This window comes from Ursus maritimus, unplaced genomic scaffold (assembly GCF_017311325.1).
Source record: "Ursus maritimus isolate PB19 unplaced genomic scaffold, ASM1731132v1 scaffold_10, whole genome shotgun sequence".
Classification (NCBI taxonomy): Eukaryota; Metazoa; Chordata; class Mammalia; order Carnivora; family Ursidae; genus Ursus; species Ursus maritimus.
Window position 1 is genome coordinate 16,432,773 of NW_024423344.1, and position 24,529 is coordinate 16,457,301.

The window sequence follows — 24,529 nt, forward strand, 5'->3', positions numbered from 1 at the left end:
AGGTAAGCAGTGAAGTTTTTTTGACGGCCTTGTTAAAATGGAATTCGCACACCACACAACCCACCCACTTAAAAGGTTTTGGCATATTACACGAGTTTTTCAAAACTGTGATACAACATAAAATATGCCATTTTAACCATTTTAAGTGTACAAGACACAGTGGTATTAATTACATTCACAATTGTCTGCATCCATCACCGTTAACTATTTCTAAAACATTCTTCGCTGCCCCCAGCCCCTGGTAACAACTAATGTACTATTTGGCATATACTCATAGGAAAAAAAAAAACACAAAAAACAAACAACCAAACAAAAAAAAAACAAAAAAACAAACCTTTGTTTACCTGACATTCAAATTTAATTGATGTCCTGTATTCTGTCTGGCAACCCTACCTAGGAAGGAGGTGGACGTTTTGAGCCACAACACAGCCTACAACACAAGCCGCTCCTTTGGAGCCCGCTTCAGGGACCTGCAAAGTGTAAAGTGGTGAGGATAATGAACGCACAGAAAGTTTACGTAATTCACCAGTAACTGGAGCAGGGAGCTCTTTACTTGGGAGGAAACAAGCCCGGGGCCCAGCCTATGACAGAGGCAGGAAAAGGACGTAGAAACTTTGGAATAATGCTTCACACTCAATACTCCATTCTTGGCAATAAAGTCGGTTTTCTCTTAAACTACCAGACTGTTTCTAAAGAGACACACTCGCCTCTTTTCTATTGGCAGATTCGTCAAAACGCGTCTAAGCCAAAGAAGCGTAAAAGCGTGCTGGGCTAGAGACCATCGGAACAAAGGTGGACCAGGAACCACCCTCCCGGCGCGCCCAGCCCTCGGCGTCCAAAGCAGCGGGAAAAGAGCGCAGGCGTCCCTGTCGAAACTTTGGAGGCGGCGTAGGCGCACGGCCCGGACGCGCGGTGTCGCCAGGAGCAGGCGCACGCGCGCGGGCGGGAAGATGGCGGCCGGGTTCAAGTGAGTGTTGGCGACCGGCGGGCGTGTGTTTGTACTCTTGGCGGTTGGAGGCTTCCTTTAACCCTTCGCTGGGATATTTTTCACCTGGAGGCCACCCTGCCAGATTCGCATTTCTTTCCCTCTCGGAAGCAGGCGACGGGCGGAAGGACCTGGGGGTGGTCGTAGTGAAAGGGAAGGGGGCTTTTTCTCCGCAGTGAGACGAGATGGAAGGGACGGTGTCCAGAGTTCAGTACCCGCGGCAAGCGCTTGTGGCTTGGTGTAGTGGATGTGCGGCCCCAGGAGACACAGTTGTAATCTTTTTAAAAGTGTTGTATCAGAACCACATGCCACCCTGTGCTAAAGGATTGTGCCTTTTTCGGAAGGTTTTACTTAAGCCTTTTTTCTGCCACTCTGGTGAAGCCTGTAGATTTTTGTCCTCAGAGTCAAGTTTTTAAATGGATAAAATACGTAAGATTCCAAAGGAAAACAATTGTATTGACGCAGTTATCTAGTTCTGTAAACTCCGAGTTCTTGATAGAGTGATGTATACGTGCTCTTTTAAAAATTAACATTCTTAAGCTACAGTGGGGAGTTTAGTAACTCCTGGAATTCCAAAGTTACGAGTCTGCACATAAGCTTCGACAACTATAAAGTAAAAACGAAAACATTTAATCTCTGTAGTTGTTAAAAGTTGCAGGTACTAATATTTAATAAAGGCTTATTGCCTACAGTCATAAATGAAGAATATGCTAAATTTCAGTTACAGGATAGTGAAAATAAAAATGTAATTTTTCATGTTAAGAATCCCTGCTTCAGAACGAAAGTGACATTATTTTAATAACTGGCTTAATTCTTTAAAGATGGCCAAAGGCTTTGGGCTTCAACCTGTAATTGTTTAAGGTAGAGTTAAGGACAATAGTTGAGTGTGATTACTACTGTAAGAGTACCTCTTTTTAATAGTTATATATGGCAACATAAACATCAGAATTCATGAAAGAAACTTAATTACAAATTGGGGAGATTTATGCTGCATCATCACACTCCTAAGATCTTTGCCAGTTTCTGGATTTATGTTAAGATTCATTAACTTACCTCAGATATATTTTCAACATGTTTCAGAACTGTGGAACCTCTGGAGTATTACAGAAGATTTTTGGTGAGTAAAGGTTGTACCTTTTGATAACAGTATCATGTGCTTCTTTTCAAATTATATAAATTAACGAGGTTTAATGTGTTTTCCCTGGTGTGTGTAAAATATAAATGTAGATGTAATTTACTTTTATGTAAATTTATTTATTTAGAAAGAGAACTGCCGTCCTGATGGAAGAGAACTTGGTGAATTCAGAACCACAACTGTCAACATAGGTGAGGATATTTTGAGTTCTAATTAGAATGTTGAAGGTGCTTCAGACTTTTTCTTGTTTGTTTATATAAGAATTTTTGTGATGTTTTTAAAACTATTATTTCAATTGTTATGTTGTTCTTTTTAAATTTTGAAGTATCTGTGAAGTGTTTCCCCCCTTTCTTCCTTCAAAACATCGAAGACATAGTTTTCTTATATCTTACACTTACTAAACTTTCTGTTGCAAACATGGAATTTTCTAGTGTAACCTGTATGTATGATAGTTTTGAGTTTTAGCATGAGCCATTTAAACAATATTTGAGCCAAATTCTACCATATCTAAGGGAATCCAATGATTTTTTTGTCAAGAGTTTTTTTATCTGTAGAACAGTTCTGTGACAGAATGAAAATGATTAACTCAAATTCAAGAACAGGTGAATAATTCCTAAAACACTAATTTTAAAATAGTTACATCATTTAAAAAAACTTGAGTTAGGAATAAATTTTTATAAGCAACTTAGATATATAGCAAGATTAAAATTATATGTAGACAATGAAAACTTTTCATGGACTTCTTTATTATCTTTTCAGGTTCAATTAGTACTGCCGATGGTTCTGCTTTAGTGAAGCTGGGAAATACTACAGTAATTTGTGGAATTAAGGCGGTAGGTTTAATATATGTCTTACTGAGATTTGAATTACCAAATTAGCTTCATGTTCTTATTAGATTGTAATTTACACCTATATTTCTGTTGATTAGGCAGTCAGGTGTCAGTTCTTTAGTATTTTACATTTCCTACGAGCTTTCACCTTTGAGTAGGTAATACTCAAAGTAGATTAAAAATGACCCAACTCCAGTGACTCTGAATTTACGAACATGCATCAAATGGTCTGAAATGAAACCAATTTTAAAAATCCTCAGTACCTTTAGTTTTTTAAGAATTTGGTTGTTATTGAGAAGATTTTTGGTGACATCTTTTTATGCAGTGATGGCATTTAATCTGTGCAAATAATGTAGAAAATTGAGACTGCTCCAAAGAAAAGCTAGAGGGAATAAGAGCCACTGTTACTGAGTACCTTTTATGTTACAGACACCTTAAATTTAGGTGCTTTATTACAGAATTACCAGTTTAATCATGAGAACAATCATTTGAAATGTAATTCTGTCTTCTGTTTTACATGAGGTTCAGTAACTTGCCCAGGAACATAACTAGAACTTAGATATAACTTTGACTCCAAAGTTTGTGCCTTTTCCATTATGTTGCACTGTGAATTACTTAAGTTCAGATTCTTCCTCAGGGTGATAAAGCTGGGGTAATATCTAACAATATGATCTGAGTACTTAATTGTTGTCAGCTTTTTTTTTTTTTTTTTTAAGATTTTATTCATTTGACAGAGAGTGAAAGAGGGAACACAAGCAGGGGGAGTGGGAGAGGGAGCAGCAGGCTTCCCACCGATGCGGGGCTCCATCCCAGGACACTGGGATCACAACCTGAGCCGAAGGCAAACACTTAACAACTGAGCCACCCCATGTTGCCAGCTTTTATGCTGGGGACATGTTCATTTGACCCTCATTGAGAATCCCTAAAAGTAGGTAATATTAACTTCTCATTTTGCAGATGAGGAAGTTGAATGGTAAGAGGTAATATGATTTGACTAAAGTCCCTAAGCCAAAAAGTGTGGGTCTGACATTTGAACCAGGTCAGTGAGTCTCAGGCTTTTGCTCTTAACCATTTTATCACTTTGTAAATCTGGCTGTGTAAGGATCACCTTAGGTTTAAATTCAGATTCTTTGCTACTAAATGAGAGGAAGAAAACCAATTAATTTTTTTTTTTAAAGAGCCCCATGTAATTTTGGTTAGTAGCACTAGAATGTAGGCAACTAAGCTGCCTTTTTACCTTGCAGACCTAATAAGAGGATTTGTGCCATGTCCTTATAGCCTGATAGGACTCCCTAATAAGCATAGTAGATGCTCTTGATGTAGTTAACTGGCTAAGATGGTTTTTGCTGAAGATTTCTGTAACTGAGTACTAAGCTGTCTTCCAGTTATTGAGTAGCTTCTTTTATAGGAAATATTTGTTTGCTTCTTTAGGAATTTGCAGCACCACCAACAGATACCCCTGATAAAGGATATGTTGGTAAGTTAAATGGCTTGTAATTTTAATACAGATACTTTAATACATTCAAGGATAATATTGTAGGTCAGTCCTAGTAGTTAAGTTGAAGAAAATGTAGATTCAAAAATATATAAATGAAGCAGAGATTCCTGAAAAGTTTAGTTGTTAGAAGATAGCCTAATAGCAAGATAGAGAATTTTCTCAAATATTCAGCTTTGATCAGTTGTTTATACATTCAGATGTCATCATCCAAGAAAATAAAATCTCTTAGGAAAGGGTTGTAATTGCACACTTATATATTTCTGTAAGTATTCTTCATTTATACCACTGTGCAATTTTCTTCTTGCCTTGGACATTCTTTTCTTTATGGTAGGTACCAACATTTTAAAAACAGAGGCTGTCTGCTGTTAGAGATTGAGGTATTTTAGAAGAAATATTTTTCTGAAGAATTTATGATTGAGGCCTTCCTTAATAGATGCTTTTTATATTTTTGGTATTTGTGTGAAGAAAAAAAGTTGGAAATAGATTTTATCTAAGCCTGAGGGTATTACAAAGACCAAAAAAAAAAAGAATGAGTTGATGTGTTACAATGCTTTCCACTTGGCAAATCCTATCTATGGCTACAGTCACCTTTGCAGTGGATTGAGAATACCTTTAACACTTCCATAAACCAGAGGTGAAGTTTAGTTCATAGCTGCAGAGTGTTTCTTTCAGTTCCTAATGTGGATCTACCACCTCTGTGTTCATCGAGATTTCGATCTGGACCTCCTGGAGAAGAGGCCCAAGTGGCTAGCCAGTTCATTGCAGATGTCATTGAAAAGTAAGATCATCCTGATAACATCTGACTATGATTCATTTTCAGATAGTTTTTGACCTTTAATTTATTGTGCTTTATTATTAAATCAAGTTCACAGATAATTCAGAAAGAGGACTTATGCATTTCTCCAGGAAAGGTAAGATAAATAAAGAAGCTATGAGGTTTTATTATGAATTGTTTTTTTGGGGAAGAGAACAGGGAAATCAAAATAATAAAACAGTGGCCTTAAATATGAATGTCTTAAGATGGAATTTAGTTTAAAAAAGATCCAGCTTACTCCGTAACTATCTAAATAAACCATGTACAGTTCATAAAAAAAAGTCTTGCTTGAGTAATTTATTACCTAATTGGGAGCTACTTTCTAAGCTGACTTTACTTTTTTCCCTTTTGCAACAAATAATTCAGTCAGTTGTTTATTCCATATAGATTAGTATCTGATCAGCTGAGGTATTTAGGGTAAATCCACACTATACATTTCAAGTCTTTAATTTCAAGTCTAAAATTTAGAACTAAGTTGACTAGGACCTAGAGGCTTTTCCTAGTTGATTATATACAGATTTATTAGCACTGTAAAGCCTAGCCATTTCATATATTAAGGTTTCTGTGGGAAAGTACATTTTGGACTTCATTTAGGACTTCTAGAAGCATTTCTTTCATCTGCTAACTTAGCAGCAAGAATGGAAATTCTTTCTACATCTATTGCTCTCAATGGAAATCTCGATGTTATTTGTCAGCTTGGTAGTAAAAGCCACTTGTTTTTTTTTTTTAAACCAAACCTGTCTACTTTGTTGGTTATATACTTTGTAGAGTTTTTTTTTTTTTTTTTAATTTTTGAGCCTTGAAAGTTGTCATGCTTGTCTAACCAAGGATTCTGTGGTTTGTAAGTTAAAACAAATACCATGTTCTACCCACCAGAAGACTTCAATTTACACTTTGTGTAAACTTTGTTTTAGCTTTCTTGGGTTCTGTACTGTGATATCATTTGCCTCGACTATGATGGGAACATCTTGGATGCCTGTACATTTGCTTTATTAGCAGCTTTAAAAAATGGTAAGCAACTTTAATAAAAGGCACTATTTCTTCTTAGTGTCAGAATATTCTGTTAAGGGGCGCCTGGGTGGCTCAGTCGTTAAGTGTCTGCCTTTGGCTCAGGGCGTGATCCTGGCGTTCTGGGATCGAGTCCCGCATCAGGTTCCTCAGCTGGGAGCCTGCTTCTTCCTCTCCCACTCCCCCTGCTTGTGCTCCCTCTCTGGCTGGCTGTCTGTCAAATAAATAAATAAAATCTTAAAAAAAAAAAAAATATTCTGTTAAGATTTATCATTAACTTTTTAAAGATTTTTGTTAATATTTAGTGATTGATCATTCATGAGTTTCTAAAGAAAAACTATGTTTATATCCACTAAATTTACCTTAATTATCCTAATTTAAAAAAATACTCCTACTAAACAATTTAAAGAGGGAAAAATGAATAAAGCATAGAAACCTGTATTTGTTAGAGTGACTTACTTCACATATTTCTCTTTCTAGTACAGCTGCCAGAAGTTACTATAAATGAAGAAACTGGTTTAGCAGAAGTTAATTTAAAGAAGAAAAGTTATTTGAATATTAGAACTCATCCAGTTGCAACTTCCTTTGCTGTATTTGATGAGTAAGTTAATCAGATGCATAAAAAAATTATGTAGTTAAGGTAATGGATTGTTACTCAGCTTTCTAACTTTTCAGGAAAATGCCCATGGTGACCATACATCCTAGTTTGCCCTGGACACCTAGGTTTATAGCTGTTGTCCCTGCAGAATTATTATTAGCTTAGCCTTGTACTTTCAAAACCATGCTGATCTGGATGATGAATTTTGTGTTCTCCCAGTTTCTTGGTTTTCTTATTCCTGTGTAATCTTAATTTTCTTAACTATTTCACAGAACATTTACCTTAGGCTATCTTCTGTATTTGCCAAGGACTTTAATATATTCATAAATTGAAAGGTAAAAATTCCTTAAGTAGTAGAATGTTAGGTTGCTATTAACTTTTCTGGTTTCCCACCAGTTCTATTCTATTGCTTAAATCTGACGTCAATATCTAAGCTAAAAGGCTAGAAGTAATTTTATCTTTTGTATATAAAATTTGTTCCATGGATTGATAATTTATATTTTTCTTGTATTTTAAACAGCACTCTGCTCATAGTTGACCCTACTGGAGAGGAGGAACATCTGGCAACTGGAACCTTAACAGTAGTAATGGATGAGGAAGGCAAGCTATGCTGCCTTCACAAACCAGGCATGTTCTTTCCATTTCAACCCTAAACATGTAAAATAAAAACTCAATGTGAGCTTCTTTGTATTAGGGAAGGCCAAATGGAATGTGAGAGGTTTTACTGTTCACTGCAGTTTCTTTGTTATCTCAAATTCCCTACTTCTCTATATTGTCTGCCAGTGGTTCTTGAACTTACGGTATGCATCAGAATCACTTGCAGGGCTTGTTACACAAAAACAATTTGCAACTCTTGAAACAGTCTTACTGGCTTACATTATTGAGTTTTTTGTCTTATAACTTGATTTTTTTTTTTTAACAAGTAAAATAATAGACACTAACAGTGTTGTCACACTAATTTTTCAGGTGGAAGTGGGCTGACTGGAGCTAAACTTCAGGACTGTATGAGCCGAGCAGTTACCAGACACAAAGAAGTAAAAAAACTAATGGATGAAGTAATTAAGAGTATGAAATCCAAATAAACCACCACCACATTTTCAAAACGGATTTGTAAAAACTGTATTTGTTACACTGTGCACAAACCTTTTATACTAAATAAATATCAAACTACATTCTTCAGAAAGATGTTTCTAGTATTTCTTAGGTCACTTCCATATGTAGTATGTACAGTGAAACCATTTTTAAAAAGCAATGACTTAGGCAAACCAACCCTAATGGTTCGTTAAACCATTTTCCTGTTTTTAATTAAAAATCATAGGGTTGTGCTTCTGTATAAAGTTTGTACATCTAGCAATGTAAAATACTGACACATTTAAAAAAACAAAACCAAAAATGAAGTAGAAACTCAAAATCCTTTGATTCAATGCTCTTATGGTTTTAAAAAAGAAAAAAAAAAAGCAAGACTCAGAATTTTGGAGTGGTTGGCGTGCCTCTCTTCATTTTACTTTTTGACTGGCTGCCTGTATGCCGATGCCGATGTAGCTGAGCTGTTTGTGCTGCTGCTGCTGCCATAGCCATTTGATGCTGCAAGAATCGCAACTGCTGCAAAAGGGAGGGGAAAGAAAAGTCAAGTTATGTTAAATGTAGGCAGGTATGGAAAGGTGCTTTTCCTGAGAGATGAAAACAACAAAACTGAAAGGGAGAAAGCACCAAGATAACAAAAAGGGACTATACCACACTGAGACAATGCACAGTCAAACAGCACCAGTGGCACAGAAGCCTGCTGAGGGCTTTAAAAATGGGTTCTTGGTAAACTTCAAAAGTATTTCTGTTACTTTGCCCTGCCAGTCTATATTGTAGTAACTCAGCAACTTCAGTTACTATTTTGTTGTATGATAGTTTATAGCAATATAAAACCACCCTGCATATCAAAGATAGTCAACTATAATATGGGGACTTCCTACAATCATGGAATAACATTTTTCTAAAACAGGTATGACATTTACTAATAGGAACACTGGTATACTTGCCTTTTTCTGCAGTACAATATCAAAAAGTTAACCATTGGCACTAACAACTGTCTGTTTCAAAAAATACTGGAAACTACAAAATGTATGTTAATGTGCCACCAGCACTTCATGAAAAATTTTAAATTAGGAAGAGTATGGCTTAAATGTACTAGATGTTCAGTGCTCCAAGTTGACTGGCTAAAATGTCAGACTTTTAAGTAAAATTTGCTAAATTATTTACCTACTACTGTATAGTCTTAAAAGACAGTAAAATAAAACTAGAGTAAAGTATGTTGAAGTACTTTTGGAGCAGAGTATCTTTAAAAATGTAATCAGAGTGAAGTTGCTGGATTACTTGTATCTGTTGCTGCTGCTGTTGAAAGGCAGAGGAGAGCTGGAATCTCTGCTGAGGAAGGCTTTGCTCAGGTCTGTTCTCGGCAGAGCCAAGCTGAGACAACACTACAGAGAGGAGAAGGGGAAAGCAGGCCAGTCAAAAAGTTTGAAGGCTACCAGGGTTAGAAAAGGACAACACAGAAAATGAAATAATAGAAAAGTTATCAGTATGATTAATCTTAAGTATCAAATCAGAGACATTTCAGAATAAATTTAGTACAGTCTCCTGTTAGTTGAGGGTACCACTGATTATAGAACCTTCTGGATATGAAAGGGAAGGGAGTGCCCGTGTGCCAAAGCACCATATCCCTTTTCTTGCACCACAATGAAATTTGATGCTAGTGTTATTTTTTTGAGGGCTTTCTTGCAGAAATGGAAAATACAGTATGTTGTTTTAAATCGAATCAATGAAGTAGGAAAGGGAGTGGGTGAAGTCCAATCTACCATAATGACAAACTGGTGGATAAGTGCTTTAAACAAAAGATGCTGCAATGAGTTTCAGACTACACTACTAGCCAACAATGGTGGTGAATGGAGACTGCAAAATTCTATTTCCTTTCAAGCTGAGGGGGGCCTGAGTAATCAATTTAACCCTCTCAATGTACAGATGAAAAAATTACAGGCCATGATGGTCTGAGTGACTCACTCTAATTATTGACAGGTCCAAAGCTAGAAACATTCTCATGATTTTTCAGCCTAGAATTCTTTCCACTAAAACATACAACAGCCATTTTAGGAGATTCATAACTTGGGTGGTAAAGGTTTATGATCACAAATTTCCATTTGGAAATTCATGAGCTCTAAATAGGGCATTATGTGAGACCTTGCTTATTCTAAATTCAGACACTAGGAGTTGTAGAGATATGACAGTAAGCCCAGTGATAATTCAAAATGTTGACATGTTTGTTCACCCAATCCTCAAACTCTATCATAGCTTACTTACACACTTAGTGATTTAGTGACTTTAATTAAATGTAATGTTACAATTACTGTCTTTAAGTGACAAGGTATCTTAGTTAAAGGTAAATCTTTGGTTCACCATTTACTGCTGGAAGTGGTGAGAAGTCATTTAGTATAATCTTTTTTTTTCCAAATGATAAAAGTGGCTTATAAAAGTTATGCTGACCATTAAGTCTTGATTCATGCAATTGCAAGCTACCAGAATGAGACCAAAGATTATGCAATCAACAAAAATGCAGTCTCAATAACCCAGGAGAACTGAGGATTTAACAGCTTTGGTAGCTTCCTAGTAAGCTGGATAATTGTATAAAATTTTACGAACTGTAATGTGAGAAAAACCCAACTGCTATTAATATATGTGGGTAAAAACATTTTTAATCAACTGTCAAATTAACAAAAACACCTCAGAGGGCCATCAATAAATAGTTCATGCATTAAATAGAACCATATTTTGTCCTCAGATACTGCTTGTAAGAGAAGGAAAAGAAATAATTAAAATATTGAGATCCCTATGTGATCAGTTATTTTTAGTAAATTCAACATATGAAGGTATAAAGATACCAACCAGCTGCCTGTGACTGCATAAAACTTCCTACTCCAGCAAGGTTAATAACAGCAGTGTGCTGAGCAGATAAGGCCTGTTCTTGACTGGTTGAACCTTGTTCAGAACCCTGAATAAAAAAATAATACATGATTGTACAAAAAGAAAAACAATTTTGAGTTGGTAATTTCCCTCCCCCCCTCCCCCCCGGTATGAGGAAAAATACCAACATTAGATTCTTGTAAAAAGAATAACAAAGTGTTCATGGACTGGAAATTCACATAGTAAAGATAGTAAAGTCACTTTTTCTTTTCTTTTTTTCAAAAGATTTTATTTATTTATTTATTTAACAGAGACAGAGACAGCCAGCGAAAGAGGGAACACAAGCAGGGGGAGTGGGAGAGGAAGAAGCAGGCTCATAGCGGAGGAGCCTGATGTGGGGCTCGATCCCATAACGCCAGGATCATGCCCTGAGCGGAAGGCAGGCGCTTAACGACTGCGCCACCCAGGCGCCCCGTAAAGTCACTTTCAAACTAACCTATAGGCTTAACTCAACTCCTTTAAAAATCCTTAATAGGTTCTTTTTTCCCTCTGTATCTATAGACAAGATGATTCTAAAATTTAGATGGAAAAGAAAAAGATCTAGAACAGCTGAACAGTTTTGAAAAATAAAATGGAAGGAATCACGCTGCCTGATTTTAAGACTTACTATTGAGTCTACACTAACCCAGACAGTGTGGTACCAACACAGGGATAGATACAAAGAGAGGTAGAAGAGAATAGAGAACACAGACAGCCATGTAAATACATCTTGATAAAGGAGCAAAAGTAATTCAATGGATTAAGGATTGCTTTTTCAACAACTAGTGCTGTAGCAATTGGACCACGATCCCTTTTGCCCCCTGCCAATAAATCCTGACCCAAGTCTTATACCTTACACAAAAATTAACCGGAAATGGATCACAGATGTAAATGAAAAGCTGTAAAACTGTTAGAAGACAACAAGGAGAAAATCTTTGGGCCATAGGGTCTATGTGAGGCATTCCTAGACAACACATAAGGCATGATCCATAAAAGAAATAAATTGTTGATAACTCAGAGTTCATCAAAACTAAAAACTTTCACTATGAAAAAGACATCCTTTGCTATCACCTAAAACAGTGTTTGAAATAACATTTTAGTAAATAATGTAAGTTAAACACTTCACAAGTTACAAGACATTTATCTTGAGAGGATTTCCCTGGATACTGATTTTAAAAATGGGCAAAAGGACCTGAGTAGACATTTCTCCAAAGAATAGATACACAGACAACCAGCAAGTATATGAAAAGATGTTCAAAAACATTAATCATTAGGGAAATGTAAATCACAATGAGCTTATCACCTTCCAGCCATGAGGATGGTTACTATTAAAAAAGCCTCAGGAAATAACAAGTGTCAAAATTTGTCAGGATATGGAGAAACGGAAACCTTTGTACACTGCTGGGGAAAATGTAAAAAGGTATCGCCATATGGAAAACAATATGCAGGTCCCTCAAAAAATGAAAAATCTCACTCCTGGGTATTATTCAAAAGAACTGAAAAGCAGGGACTTAAAGAGCTGTTTGTACACCCATGTTCATAAAAGCATTATTTATCACAGACAAAAAGATGGAAGCAATCCAAATGTCCATTGACAGATGAATGAATAAACAAAATGTGGTATACACATACAACGAAATATTATTCAGCTTTAAAAAGTAAGGAAATTCTGACACACACTACAACATGGAAGAACTTTGGGGACATTATGCTAAGTGAAGTAAACCAGTCACAGAAAGACAACTACTGTCTAGACTAGTCACATTCAGAGAAACAGAAAGGAGAATGTTGGCTGTCGGGGCTAACAGGAGAGGGAAATAGGGAATTATTGATTGATGGGTACAAAGTTTCAGTTTTGCAAGATGAAAATGCTGTGGAGACTGGCTGCCTAACAATATGAATATACTTAACATGCACACTTAAAATGACGACAATGGCAAATTACGTATTATGTATATTTTACAATTAAAAAAAAAAGGTGCAAATCAATTTTATATCCAGCCAAGTTAATCCTTCATGTGTTAAAGAATAAAGAAAAAATTTTTTGAATGTGCCCTTCCTGAGAATCTACTAGAGGATGAGCTTTATCCAACCAAGACTTAACTGGGGAATCTTTGTGAACTAAGAGAAACTCTGGGGGGTGGGACCTAAGAATCAGTATTTTTAGTTCCCAGATGATTCCAAAGTGTAGTGAAGGTTCAGAAAAACTTATAGTTCCCTCTCCTTTAATTTACTGCAGTTCTTATTAAATTTCATTCTGTTTAACCATATACAAATATTTGTGTCTATCTTCCCTTTGCCCTAAGCTTCATGATTATAGGGACATCTCTATTCCAACAGAGACAAAACACTACAAACAGAAGGACGATGACTGGGCAAAAAATGCATGGGCAGGAAAAGAATTTCAAATAGGCACCCAATAACTGATCACTACTACTGATAATAAAAGCAGAACAGCAGCTGTCTGTCTGAACTAAAACCATGTCAAATATGCTTGGAATATGCCAAAAAAAAGAGAGTTACAATTACGTAATACAAAGCAAATGGAGGGCTGGACAGCACATACCTGCTCCCCTGGCTGTTGAGGACTAGATGTTGTAGGTTGCTGAGGCTGCTGTGGTGTAAACTGAGAGAGCTGTTGTTGCTGCTGCTGCAGTGTGTTAAAAATGAGTGAACCACCTGGAAGCTATTAAAGAAGAACTAATTAGCTCATTTTACATTATTTAAATTTCTTTATTCCATAAACATTTTTAGAACATTCACTATGTATCAGGCATTCTTCTGTGGACTGAGGAAACAGGTGAACAAAAACCAAACCAAACCAATACCCCTGCCCTCAAAAAAAAAATAAATAAATAAATAAATAAAAACAACTTTTAATTGCTATTACTGCAGGCTCTCAAATATGTAAGTAATCTCAAACATCTATGATTCTGCTTAATAGTTAGCTATCCAAACACACATACTGCTTTAACTCTTACACATCAATATAAAACAGCATTAAATAAGCATTACAAAGTATAAACAAGAAACTAGTGACAATCAAAATATACATCTTAAGAGAACTTCTCTAATTTGTTCTAGCTTTATCAAAAACCAGAAATGCATGGATTTTTATGTAACATAGTAAGGAATTCCAAAGCTGTAATGGAAGTACATTCGATATCCATATTTTTAGTTTAGAGGCACTACTTGCTGCTGTCATTCTGTACCTAAATTACTTCAAAAAACCCCCAAACAAAAAAACCACTTTTTAAAGCATCCAGAAAAGTCCGTATTAAAAATTAAAACTATGGTTTTCATATGCATCAGGAAATAAATGGTTTTTCCATTTATTCTATAGGGCTTTAAGCTATAGTAACCTCCCTTCATGCCATTGTTTTGCTTTCCCTGGTCTCAGTTACTACAGTCAACTGCAGTCCAGAAGCAGATGATCTTCCTGACATGGTCAAGAGTAGCCTAACACTACATCACAACACCTATGTCATCTACCTCACTTCATCTCATCATCCAGGCATTTTATCATCTCACATTACAAGAAGGGTAAGTATAGTACCCTGTACTTAGAGGAAGAGACCATATTTACATAATTTTTATTATAGTGTACCTGTTATCACTGTTCTATTTTACTAATTACTGTTAATCCCTTACTGTGTCTAATTCACAAATTAAACTTCATTGTAGGTACTGTGAAAATAGAGAGACACTAGAGTCGGGAAGCTCAATGTCAGTTATAGGAAGACTGTCATTTACAGACCCCAACAAAAGAATCCTGAACAGGAAAAATCATCAGGGACAGGCCCCAGCAGAGAAAGATGTGCACTGCATCTCCGACAAGAAATCAACCACCCCTGAAACTCAGCCAGAGAGAAGCTATCATCAACCTGAACTCTTGTTTTCTCCAATGGACTTCATTCAAAACAACCCTCTCCACTTCCTCCTCCTTCATCATAAAATAACATTCCTCTCTTTTGTTTGTTGAACTTGCCTATGGTTTTGTCATAGCTTGCTTGGCCCAAACAGCAATTCTCTGTTATTCCAAAATAAACCCATTTTGCTGGCAAAATAATGGAGTTTTATTTTTAAGGTTAACAGCACATACGTAGAGGAAGAAACAGTATATACAGGGTTTTGCTACTATCCATGTTTTACGCATCCACTGGGGGTCTTGAAAATGTATCTTCCGCAGATAATGGGGGACTACTGTATAAGCACTTTGCAGTCCTTAAGAGAAGGTACAAGCAAATAAATACCCAACTACAGAACTCTTAGGTCTGCAGAACCCTGCCCCCTCCCCACAGTGTGCTCAAGTCAGTATCTAAACCTCATTGTTAGGTAAATTTGGACTTAGCATAGGTCAACAGTTCTTTCCTCAATCAGTTAACATAATAAATGCAGCAAAATATAATTAACTTATAAGGTAGCCTTATTCCTTATGATTAATGCTATTAAGGAATTCCACTCCTTTCCAAGAGCAATATGCAAGGAAGTTAGCTAAATAAAACAATATGATCTGTGGTCTGTCCGTATTACAAGTGGACTGTTTTGCGATTACATTCTGTAAATACAGACACTGTTTGCATCTCATGTAAGAAATGTTTAATTTAAAGTTTTGGCTTAAAATACATTTTTTTTAAAGATTTTATTTATTTATTCGACAGAGATAGAGACAGCCAGCGAGAGAGGGAACACAAGCAGGGGGAGTGGGAGAGGAAGAAGCAGGCTCCTAGCGGAGGCGCCTGATGTGGGGCTCGATCCCACAACGCCGGGATCACACCCTGAGCCTAAGGCAGACGCTTAACCGCTGTGCCACCCAGGCGCCCCTTAAAATACATTTCTTGATTTGTTATTCCTGAAGACCAGGTTGAGCTGATCTGTCTGGTACTGTTTTTTTGCTTTTGTTCTTTTAAAATTTTATTTGGCAGAGAGAGAGCACAAGCAGGCGGAGCAGCAGCAGAGGGGAAAGGAGAAGGCGGCTCCGCGCTGAGCAGAGCCCTACACTGGGCTAGATCCCTGGACCCTGGGATCATGACCTGACCAAAGGCAGATGATTAAACCGCTAAGCCACCCAGGTGTCCCTGTCTAGTACTGTTATTTCCTCATAATCCAAAGCTCTGCCATTTTGTGTCCAGACATTCATGTCTACCTTTTCTAAAAGTTCTTTGTAGACAAACTCATCCATTTTCCAACCTGGTAGATTTATACTGGACCTCATCCTTAAATTAAAGGACCTAGCATAACACCCAGAATATTGTAAATTCATAACCTGTACTAAATTCTCCACTTTCAATCTCTTTTTATATGGTGATACTGGTAACATGTAAGTAAAGCCTCGTCATTAGACACAAACTATAATCTGACAAACATTTAATGAATGACTATTAGGTGCCTGGCATTGTGCTAAGAAATCATATTCTGCTTAGGAAAAGAACACCTACCTATTTTTAAAATCTTTCTTCAAGCGAACAGTAATACATATGATACATACATAAAATGCCTGTTGAAAGAGGAATTATTTTCTAGATATTATCTGTTACTGCTACTGTAGGCAAGCGTAGTCCTTGGTAGTTGTCAATTCTCCCCATCGGAACAGCTACTGCTTGATTAGGCAGGGTGCTGGAGCCAATGAATATGGTATGTAGGATACAGATTCTTTCTCTTTATCCACTTTCCACGTGATTATACAAAGAAAGCAGTAATTAACCACACCCTTAGAAGATTCAGGACAGACTTCAACATTTCAATGCTTGTATGATCAGATATACATTATTAAAAAAGATATCAAGCATAAAAACTTCAATCAAAAGCAGTATATCGCATTTACCTGGAGTAGATTTAAGGGCCTGAGATTTGAAGTATTTTTTAAACCAAATGGAACACCTGTTAAATAAAACTCATGGTTATAAGAAGGAATTAAATTTTTTTTACACTTCAAAGTTATTTTATCCTTTAGTAACTATAAATACAACATTTTAAGTACTTTCTGCATAGATGTGGTTTTTTCTATACTTTTAAAATAAAAAACAAAAAAAATTCATCAATACCTATTAACACAAAATTCTCATTCAAAGATGTGGAGCATCAGATGTACATTTTATAGGCATATCTCAGAGATACTGTGGGTTCAATTCCAGATCACTGCAATAAAGTGAGCATTGCAATAAAGCAATGAATTGAATTTTCTCATTTCCCAATGAATATGTTTACATCATACTGTAGTCTATTAAATGTACAATAGCATTATGTCTGAAAACACAATGTACAAACCTTAATTAAAATATTTTATTAAAAAATACATTAACTGAGTTTTCAATGAGTCACAACCACTGATCACAGAGGACTACAACAAATGTAATAATAATGAAAAGATTTGAAATACTGCAAAAATTACCAAAATGTGACCCAGAGCGAGGAAATGAGGAAAAGCTATTGCAAAAATGGCATCAATAGCTTTGCTTGATGCAGGTTTGCCACAAACCTTCAATTTGTAAAAGAATATGCAGTATTTTCAGAGTGCAATAAAGCAAGGTATACCTGTATTCTATTGTTTCAGAAATGATAACTTCTTTTACCACTATTTTGACTTTTGGTTGATAAAGTAATCAGGAAGTATGCAGACACCATGAATATAATAAAATTGTCACTGCTGTGCAAATACCTTTCAGGTATTGACATCTATTTAAATTTCTCAGTGCTAAGTAGTACACAATAATAATCCTATCTCCAAGAACCCCGTGTGCTGTTTGCTATTTTTTCAAGTACAAATGGTAATATTATTAATGTTAAAGAACACTGAACTGTGTCCAAACTGAAAGTCAGGAAACAATGCTGTTATTTCTAAACTTAGTCCCAAAAATCTGTGATGCAACACAGAGTACATGAAGCAGGGGTTGGCAAACTTTTCCAGTAGGCCTTGTGGGCCACATATGGCCTCTGTGGCATACTCTTCCTCTTGTCTTTTTTTTTTAAAACAAAACTTTAAAAATATAACCATTCTTGTAGTTTGCAGACCACAGTCTCAAAGTATGCGCATATCCTGCCAATAAAATATACCAATTTGAACACTAATTAAAATGTATTTAGTCCTCTCAGCAGATAATTGAATAAAAAAAAAGATAAGAGGCAGAACATTCACAGGTGATGGTATAAACAAACTCCTGTAATAAGAAACTGAAGCAGCATAATCATGTTAAAATATTACAGTACTGATATATCCCCATCAGGAAAAATCCTCATGAAAAGATATGACATAACTTCCTTTATTTATTTTTAAAGATTTTATTTATTTATTTGAGAGAGAGAGCATGAGCCAGGGGGTGGGGCAGAGGAAGAGGGAGAAGCAGATTCCCCACTGAGCAGGGAGTCCCATGTGAGGCTTGATCCCAGGACCCGGAAATCATGACCTGAGCCGAAGGCAGATGCTTAACTGACTAAGCCACCCAGGCACCCCCATAACTTCCTTTAAAAATGAATAACATCTATCTAATGTTTATGGCTTATCAAAGGCACTTTCAAATCACTTCATTAATGTCTCCTACGTACCATCTGAAGTTAGATATTTTTACTCCCATTTTAGAACAAATGAAACTGAGGCCGAGGGAGAAAAATTAAGTTACTTCTTTTAGGCCCCACAGTGAACACCTGGAGCCACATGTAACTAATTGGTAAAGGTAAATATAAGCATCCTAAGTTCAACACTTGATTCCTTTTCCAGAGCTTCTGCCACTAACACTTAATGAACATTAAAATGAGCTCATCAGCTAGAATTAGGAAATCACAGCAATATGTTACCTGTTTAAATTATACTCTTTGGGTTTGAGTTCTCATAATTCAAGAAATTTTTTGATAAATTTTTCTTACTATGTCAAGTTTGTTTGTCCTGCTAAGTTTTTTCTCAGCAGTAAGAAACTAGATTATTCCAAGATACTACAAAATATTTTAAACAGCATTACAAAATAGCATTAAGTTGTTAGAACTGTTATATACAGTAATTACTACTGTACTAAAACGACTACTGTTTATCATGAGGACAGTAATTTTTTTGAATGCTTATGTCATCTCAGGCAGTTTAAAGTACCACATCTGTATTTACTCCTTTAACCTTCCCAACTATGAGGCAAAGCATTATTTTCCCCCATTGTATTGACAAGGAAGGTGAGGTGACTTTCCCATGATTACACTATTCAGTAAGTTGCACACCTGTGATTCAAACTTAGGTAATCTGGTTCCAGAGCCTAGGCTTTTTATTGCCATTCTATGTTGCCTTTCTGACACAACCTGTGTTTCCAAAATGTATTTCTTTTACCTGGAATAGGAGGACTACACTGACAATAAGGCTATCAAAATTAATTATGTTTGGAAGGCAGATAGAAGTTGTAGAAACTTACCAAGTTTCTTCATAGAACTGCTAAATGGTTTTTGATTTAAATATCAGACCTTTAAGGGCTTTTTAAACGAAATCCCTGTGACATAATGCTTCAAGAAATAAGGACGTTAAGTGTATATAATATGCTTAAAATGACATTTTTACATTAGCATGTACTTTAATTTTTTAGAGGTTATTATTTCCAACATTCTGACCTGCTTGAGAAGCTGCCTGCATTGCACCGGGCAATGCATTTGGTAGCAGACCGCCTGAGGGTAGAAGGCCACTCAGGTTTATTCCTGCAGGAGTTATGGCACCAGTGTTACAGCCCAGCATAGGGTTTGAACCACTCATCAAAGCCTGAGCTCCACTGCAGGAGAATAAGACAAAGCATTAAACTTCTACTATGTAAGAAAATTTCAGTCACATAATTAATTCCTTGGATTAAAAAATAAACTACTACACAAACACAATTAGGTATTTTGGTCTTAAACATCAGTTTTGGGGCTCTGTTTCATTTTTATGCCAGACAGTGACAGTAAGATTATCTAAAATTAAGTACTATGTATTTATCAAGGTTTAAATATAAATTGAAAGAGTAAAAGCATTAATCAAGGGATTAAAAGATGCTAATGCTGAGGATAAACAAGAAAATCTATACTGCTGTCAATGTGGAGTAGTATCAGGTTAGTGCATATAATACATATATGACCTAAAATTAAAACATACTTGTTGAGATAGCTTCTATCCATATCTAAACTATTTTTCAGTTTCAGAAATATGCAATTTATTAATTTCACAAGAATTTACTTAGATCAATGAGAATATCTTAAAAAACAACAGAACAACAACAACAAACAAAGAAACAAAATCAGGGCATCAATGCAAACTTACCAAACAGAGCCCACTACATTGATGAAGTTAAGTCCAGCAGAGTTTGCCATGACCTGGGTGGCCGTGGTTCCTGTAGTTATGGATGTTACCATGGTGGAAAGAGGAATGGTCGTTACAGGCATTGCCTGGCTCAGAGACCTTTGCTGCTGAGCAAACTGAGTTAACAAAGTGGGCTGAGGGGTGAAGCCTGAATCTTGGGGAGTAGGGGTGGCTGAAGGGGTAATAGGAGTTGAGCTCTGAGCATCAGGAGGGTGTGGGGTCGATGAAGGGGTTGGTGTAGGAGTAGATGGCTTAGGAGTTCCAGATCCTGCTCATTGAGAAAAATAAAAATTGCTAGTTTGTTATAAATGGCCAGTCCTTTTTAAAATAAGGTTAATGGAATCTTACTTAGCACTGACAATTTGTTCCAGTTTTTTTTTAAGCAGTTAACTGCAAGTGTTAATTTCTACACATGATACATGAGTGTTGCTACACTCAATTACAATTAAGGATGCAGTATATCACCTAAAAATTCCATCAGAGATGCTATTACAGTAACAGTAAAAATATACATTTGTATACTACCACAATACCCATTTAAAAGTTAATTTCCTACATGCTACCTTTGGCCTAAAACGTTTAAGAGGAATTCAAATTAATTTTTGTTATTTACGATTTCACTAATTTAGAACTTCATTAAAAAATATTGCTTATTTTCTGTAACAGTCTGAGATAAACTCTGAACATATTTAATAAATTACATATGGTTAACAATCATATTTGGCACCTAAATGTACATGTTTAATTCCTAACACATCAAGTTTATCCTGACAAACAAATTTACAAAACACAATAATAAAGCAAATATTTGATAGATAATACTGCATCTTTAACAGTAACTGTGTACTTCTGTTTAAATGTAAGAATGTATAGAAAATCTGTTGTGAATGAAGTATGCACAGTTTATCAACTTTTTAAAAAAAAACAAAAACAAAAAACAAAAACCAAAAAAATAAAACCAAAAGCTCTTGAGGTGTTTTCTTTTTTAGCTTTCATGTCCTGCAGAAAGAAAGGAAAGAAATGTGAATGTCCAGAAGCTGTCACTCAACCCTTACTTAAAGTAACAACTGTGTGCAGTAGATTAACATAATCCATACCCACAACATAAGAAGTGTGAATAAGACTTCTAGGAAATTTATAAATTTTTCTTTGTGCAAAACAAGAAGGCAGAAAAATTACACCTTTTGAGCTATCAAGATGAAGATGTTTATAATCTAAGGCGAAGACCACCCTATCACTGTGCAGTGTACTAAAACTTTCAGCACACTTTAGTTATCTATAAAAAAAATCTAAAAAACTGGAATGCTTTTTTGCAAATAGATACCTAAGTATCTCAGAAAACTCTAATTTGAAGAAATTCTCCCAACTGAATGCTAGAATTCTTGCGTTAAGTTTCCATGATGTTAAAAAAAAAAGGATTCAGAAGTAAAAATTACATTTTAATATTTTCAGAATAATGCCTTATGATTATTACCACATTTTAGTAACTGATTACAATTTTTAAGGGTGTAGGAGTGTTTTTGAAAAATTGGCTTTCAGTTTATTTTATCACCACCTTGGAACTAGTTGGTTTCTTACATATACAAAGATAGGACTGCAGCAACAACTCTTACGACATTTTTTTTTCGTATCAGCTACATAGTTTACATAAAATGTAACATGATCCTAGGGAACCCTGGAATAAAAAATATTTTGGAATCCTATTGCCACATTTAATTAACAGATTATTTTTTTAAGGAGATGTGTAGGTTGTAAATCTATAAGGTATACACACAGTGCATACATAGATACAGAAAAACAAATACAATTACAATAAACACATAATACATACAATTAACAAGAGATTTGCCTGAAGCTTCTCAAAAACTTATACATTTTGGGTACATAGTACATTGATTTCAATATTTCACTGGTCAAAAAAAAAAATAGCTGTTTTAAGAAACACTAATGCAAAAAGCCAATGAAGAGCTAATGAAGAATTTAAGTTATAACTCACTTTGTGATGAGCTGGCAGGTGACAGGGCAGCTGGAGAAAGCATGCTAACTTGATTGAGATCCACAGATGACTTCCGAGAAAGACTTGGTGGCTTGGAAGCAGGAGGAGGAGTTGGAGATTTAAGAAAGCTGCTGGCCTGCTGTGGTGTAAAATAGTTACCTAGAAGAGTATAAAAGTTATTTCCTACACCTGTAATTTGAAATTCTATGAATTAAGTAAGTCATAACAGGAGTATAGTTTTAAAAATAGATTATCACTTATGCTGTGTTATACTCCAGATGACAGAAACCAAAGAATGTAATACCTGAAGAACTATTTCCTGAGCTTGAGGGAAGTTTGATGGGTGGAGGTCGATGTTTTACTCCCTTTCCCAATACTGAAGACTGAACTGACACAGTCTCCGGCTGCTAAGAGACAGGGACATTAAATATACTTGTTAAAATTTGGCCCAAATCAAAAACTCATAAATTAATACCACTATGGCTTCTAGATGAGAACGAACACTTTAAAACTCTGCAAAGTACATTAGTGTTATTGGCTGGGCATTACAGATGTTATAAAAAAATATAATTTCACATAAGACGATCCATGAAATAAATTACGGTAGATATATAGGATGAAGAAAAGATTTCTAAGTAATAGGGTGGGGAGAAAGTTTGAGGGAGAAGAGCAGAAAGGTAAACTGAAGCAAAGCTTCCACTCTTAAATCTTTCCAGGGAAAAGAGAAAACTGTTGAAACCAGGTGATTAGTATACACAGGTGTTCATTATACTTTTCTTTCTACCTTTGTATATACTTGAAAGCTTCCATTACAGAAAGTTAAACACTAAACAATACCCCATTCCTCAAAAAACAGTCTTTAACATTTCTTAGATTCCTTGAGAAACAATTAGGCACAAAAAAATAATCAAACGCACTTCTGTTTCTTTCCCTGGAGAAAGCTGACTCAAGCTGGCTGAGCCACTGGAGCTGTGTGACATTTTGACTGGACATTTGGCTTCATTCTGGACCAATTCCTGGTACTGATTGACTACCCTAGAATATTAGGAGTAAATGAGTAAGGATTAGCTAACTGTTCTAAACATAAATTCACAGGAGAAAATAGTAACTGTTAATAAAAGAATTTCCATCAAAATTTACACAGAAATTCAAATTAGATAATTTGTTTGTGCAAAAAGCACATTCTTCTAATCTTTGCAGTGACAAGCAAATGCTCAAAACACTTTGCTAATAAACAATCTAAAGATAAACATACAGTATCTTCCTTTAATACAGAAATTGTAGGGAATACTTAACCAATAAGCAGCCAAAGAAATTACCCACTTTCACTTGCATTCTGATTAAAGTACTACTCAGAAATTATCTTCCTTAGCTAACAGATACATCTATGCTTTCTAACGTAAAATACACTGTATTTTAAACATTATTCCTGTGTTATTTTCCTAATTCTATAAAAAATCCTAGTAATATCTAAGGTATAACTAAAACCAAAGTTGTGACTCTTAGTGGAGTACTCTCTATCCTATAAAAATGAAGTTTTTCATATCCATCCAGATTAAAGATAAAGACACAAATATTTTTACCTCTCAGCATCAGTCTTTGATCCAATAATAAACCTGAAATGTTTAGAAGAGAGAAAAGTATTACGTTAAGAGTTGTCTTAAGGAACCCTGGGATTACTTTTGAAGGCTTCCGTATTTTAGTGACTGCAGTTTTACAAAATGAGTCAAACTACAGAGATATTACAAAAAAAAAAAAAATTTAAATACATTTAAACTTATGAAGCAATGACCAAGTTTTGCATGCATTATAAAATATCCTGTGAATAATTTGGCTGATTTAATTTAAAGGAGATGTATTTTGGCATAAAACTTATGTATCAAAACAAAATCTGGGCTGAAAGTTACCAAGTGCTATACATCCTTGCAAGTGTCTGCCCTAGAGCAAAATTCACTGAACTACTGTGTGCAAGGCCTTTGGCCTTCCTCTCACTTTAACCTTTGATTTTCGAAATCATTAATAATGTCTATAGAGCAGATCTTAAAATGTATTTTAGACAAGGAAGGTAGTTTATTGCCAATTCAATAAAATGTCTTTACCAAGTCTTTTTAAAGAATTTGACATTTATATGATTTCTTAACAGATTAAAATAGTGAGTTTGTTTATTTTTTAATTACCAATTTGAATGATCATCTGTGGAGGAGCTGAAATATAAAATGTAAAAAAAAAAGAAAAAACTTGGTTAATGCAGCTCAAACTTTAACTTCATAGTTATTAACTCAAGTAATTTATGAATATGGAGGAATGACTGGAAGTAACAAATCATGCAGCATTTTTGCAGCAACTCCCTGATGTAAAAGCAAAAAATTCAATTCTCTTCTTG

General features: G+C 35.5%; 2 protein-coding genes across 16 annotated transcripts in view; one reads left to right on the forward strand and one right to left on the reverse strand.

Moving 5' to 3' along the window:
* The first annotated feature begins 670 nt into the window (after nt 1–670).
* EXOSC8 (exosome component 8) lies at nt 671–8,047 on the forward strand. Its single transcript, XM_008692257.2, has 11 exons — nt 671–967; nt 2,066–2,102; nt 2,248–2,311; nt 2,880–2,953; nt 4,382–4,427; nt 5,121–5,226; nt 5,314–5,359; nt 6,177–6,273; nt 6,751–6,871; nt 7,389–7,495; nt 7,835–8,047. Exons 1-11 carry the CDS (start codon nt 951–953, stop codon nt 7,948–7,950), a joined length of 831 nt encoding a protein of 276 aa, XP_008690479.1. The 5' UTR covers nt 671–950; the 3' UTR covers nt 7,951–8,047.
* SUPT20H (SPT20 homolog, SAGA complex component) overlaps nt 7,963–24,529 on the reverse strand; it is a 39,838-nt gene continuing 23,271 nt past the window's right edge. For 7 of the 15 annotated variants that reach the window (XM_040622116.1, XM_040622129.1, XM_040622123.1 and 4 more), the window contains 12 exons: nt 24,324–24,350; nt 23,730–23,762; nt 23,064–23,181; nt 22,451–22,553; nt 22,147–22,305; nt 20,112–20,418; nt 19,433–19,587; nt 16,677–16,732; nt 13,419–13,538; nt 10,796–10,901; nt 9,233–9,336; nt 7,963–8,470 (listed from right to left, as the gene is read on the reverse strand). In XM_040622116.1, the coding sequence (XP_040478050.1) occupies nt 8,333–8,470; nt 9,233–9,336; nt 10,796–10,901; nt 13,419–13,538; nt 16,677–16,732; nt 19,433–19,587; nt 20,112–20,418; nt 22,147–22,305; nt 22,451–22,553; nt 23,064–23,181; nt 23,730–23,762; nt 24,324–24,350 (1,426 nt within the window). In that variant the 3' untranslated portion in view covers nt 7,963–8,332. The remainder of the gene's footprint in view (nt 8,471–9,232; nt 9,337–10,795; nt 10,902–13,418; nt 13,539–16,676; nt 16,733–19,432; nt 19,588–20,111; nt 20,419–22,146; nt 22,306–22,450; nt 22,554–23,063; nt 23,182–23,729; nt 23,763–24,323; nt 24,351–24,529) is intronic. The other 8 variants (XM_040622139.1, XM_040622134.1, XM_040622147.1 and 5 more) reach the window with 5 other exon arrangements.